The sequence below is a fragment of the Lucilia cuprina genome, chromosome 6 (assembly GCF_022045245.1).
Source record: "Lucilia cuprina isolate Lc7/37 chromosome 6, ASM2204524v1, whole genome shotgun sequence".
Classification (NCBI taxonomy): domain Eukaryota; kingdom Metazoa; phylum Arthropoda; class Insecta; order Diptera; family Calliphoridae; genus Lucilia; species Lucilia cuprina.
This window is the reverse complement of record NC_060954.1, coordinates 11,288,921-11,290,913: the sequence shown is the minus strand read 5'-3', so window position 1 is coordinate 11,290,913 and position 1,993 is coordinate 11,288,921. Positions and strand designations below refer to the sequence as shown.

General features: G+C 28.4%; 1 protein-coding gene across 1 annotated transcript in view; it reads right to left on the bottom strand.

The window, feature by feature from the left end:
* Nucleotides 1-891: 891 nt before the first annotated feature.
* LOC124420490 overlaps nt 892-1,993 on the bottom strand; it is a 19,121-nt gene continuing 18,019 nt past the window's right edge. The window contains exon 4 of the mRNA XM_046953394.1: nt 892-988. Within this exon, the coding sequence (XP_046809350.1) occupies nt 892-988 (97 nt within the window). The remainder of the gene's footprint in view (nt 989-1,993) is intronic.

Sequence of the window (1,993 nt, the reverse complement as noted above, 5' to 3'; positions counted from 1 at the left end):
TAGTCTATAGACTAGACTATAGACTTGACTATAGACTAGACTATAGACTAGACTATAGATTAGACTATAGACTTGACTATAGACTAGACTATAGACTAGACTATAGACTAGACTATAGACTTGACTATAGACTAGACTATAGACTAGACTATATACTTGACTATAGACTAGACTATATACTTGACTATAGACTAGACTATAGACTAGACTATAGACTAAACTAAAGACTAGACTATAGACAAGACTATAGACTAGACTATAGACTAGACTATATACTAGACTATAGACTAGACTATAGACTAGACTATTGACTAGACTATAGACTAGACCATAGACTAGACTATAGACTAGACTATAGACTAGACTATAGACTAGACTATAGACTATACCATAGACTATACTATAGACTAGACTATAGACTATACCATAGACTAGGCTATAGACTATGCTATAGACTAGACTATATACCAGACTTGACATAGCAAAGTGTTATAATTTTGCGAAAATTGTTAGAAATAATCAAAAAAAATGCACGTGCCTTGAGTTGGCCTTACAGGAAACATGTCGAATTCGTGTGTTTTTAAAACCTTTTTCGTTTTGAACCCAAATTTTTAAAGTAGGTAACATTTTTGTGTTTTACCAGACCTTAGTCAAAATTCATGAAAAATTATTTAAACTATAAATAAAAATATTGTACAAAAATATACAGACAAGAAAAAAACTTATGATCAGCAGAATTAAATTAAACATTGACATTGAATAAATTTTTAAACAGAAATAAATAAATATTAAGTGCGTATGTTTTGAGGATTAATGCTTATAGTATGATATCGTGCTGAAGAATACCATCTATCAAAAATTTCTGTTTTCTTTTTTTAAGTCCAAAGAAACTTAAAAAAGAATGAGAAATAAAGACAAATGTTTTTTGTTGGTATTTTGCACATAAACTTGTGTTTGGCGTTGAGCATGACCACCAACAAAAGGAATTCTTTTAAAATTTTAATTTAAAGAAAATTTATTTTGTTCATGAGTCATAAACAACAATATGATTTCTTTGGCACTTTTTTTTCAAATATTCTTGTCTAATGTTTTGTTAAATTATATAAACAATCAAACTTATTAATCTCCCAAATAATTTACATTATTTTTACGTCACACACCTTAAAAATCAAACAAAAATTGATATCAAGCCAAAAATGTTAAGGTGTGATTTGTCATTTAAGCCATTTATGTCAGTGTGTAAAATTTTTCAAAATTTCTTGAGTTATTTGCTGTTTGGCATATTAATGATTGAATAAAGTATGGTCGGCCTCAATACGAAATTAAAGAAATAGTTCAATTGTTTCTTTAAAATTTGAATAATTTTTTTTTAACTATTTATAAAAAATAAGCAAAACCTAAAGGCCTCCCTCAATTGGAATGTAAAGTTTTGACACCTGTATTGAATTTAAGTTTATTTGTTACATAAATTATTAAAAAGTCAAAGCAGGAATCTCTAAATAAAGCTTTCAAATGACCTCAATAAACAAAACTGATTATTGAGGCTCAAAATTTTCTATGGTGGGAATTAGTTTATAACAGTTTTATACTGAATTTACTACCACATTTATAACAGTTTTTTATATAAAAAAATTGCCAATTTATAACAGTTTTCTTAAGACTAAACTATAGACTAGACTATAGACTAGACTATAGACTAGACTATAGACTGGACTATAGACTAGACTATAGACTAGACTGTAGACTAGACAACAGACTAGACTATAGACTAGACTATAGCCTAGACTATAGACTAGACTATAGACTAGACTATAGCCTAGACTAGACTATAGACTAGACTATAGACTATACTATAGACTAGATTATAGACTAGACTAGACTATAGACTAGACTATAGACTAGACTATAGACTAGACCATATACTAGACTATAGACTAGTCTATAGACTAGACTATAGACTAGACTATAGACTAGACTATAGACTAGACTATAG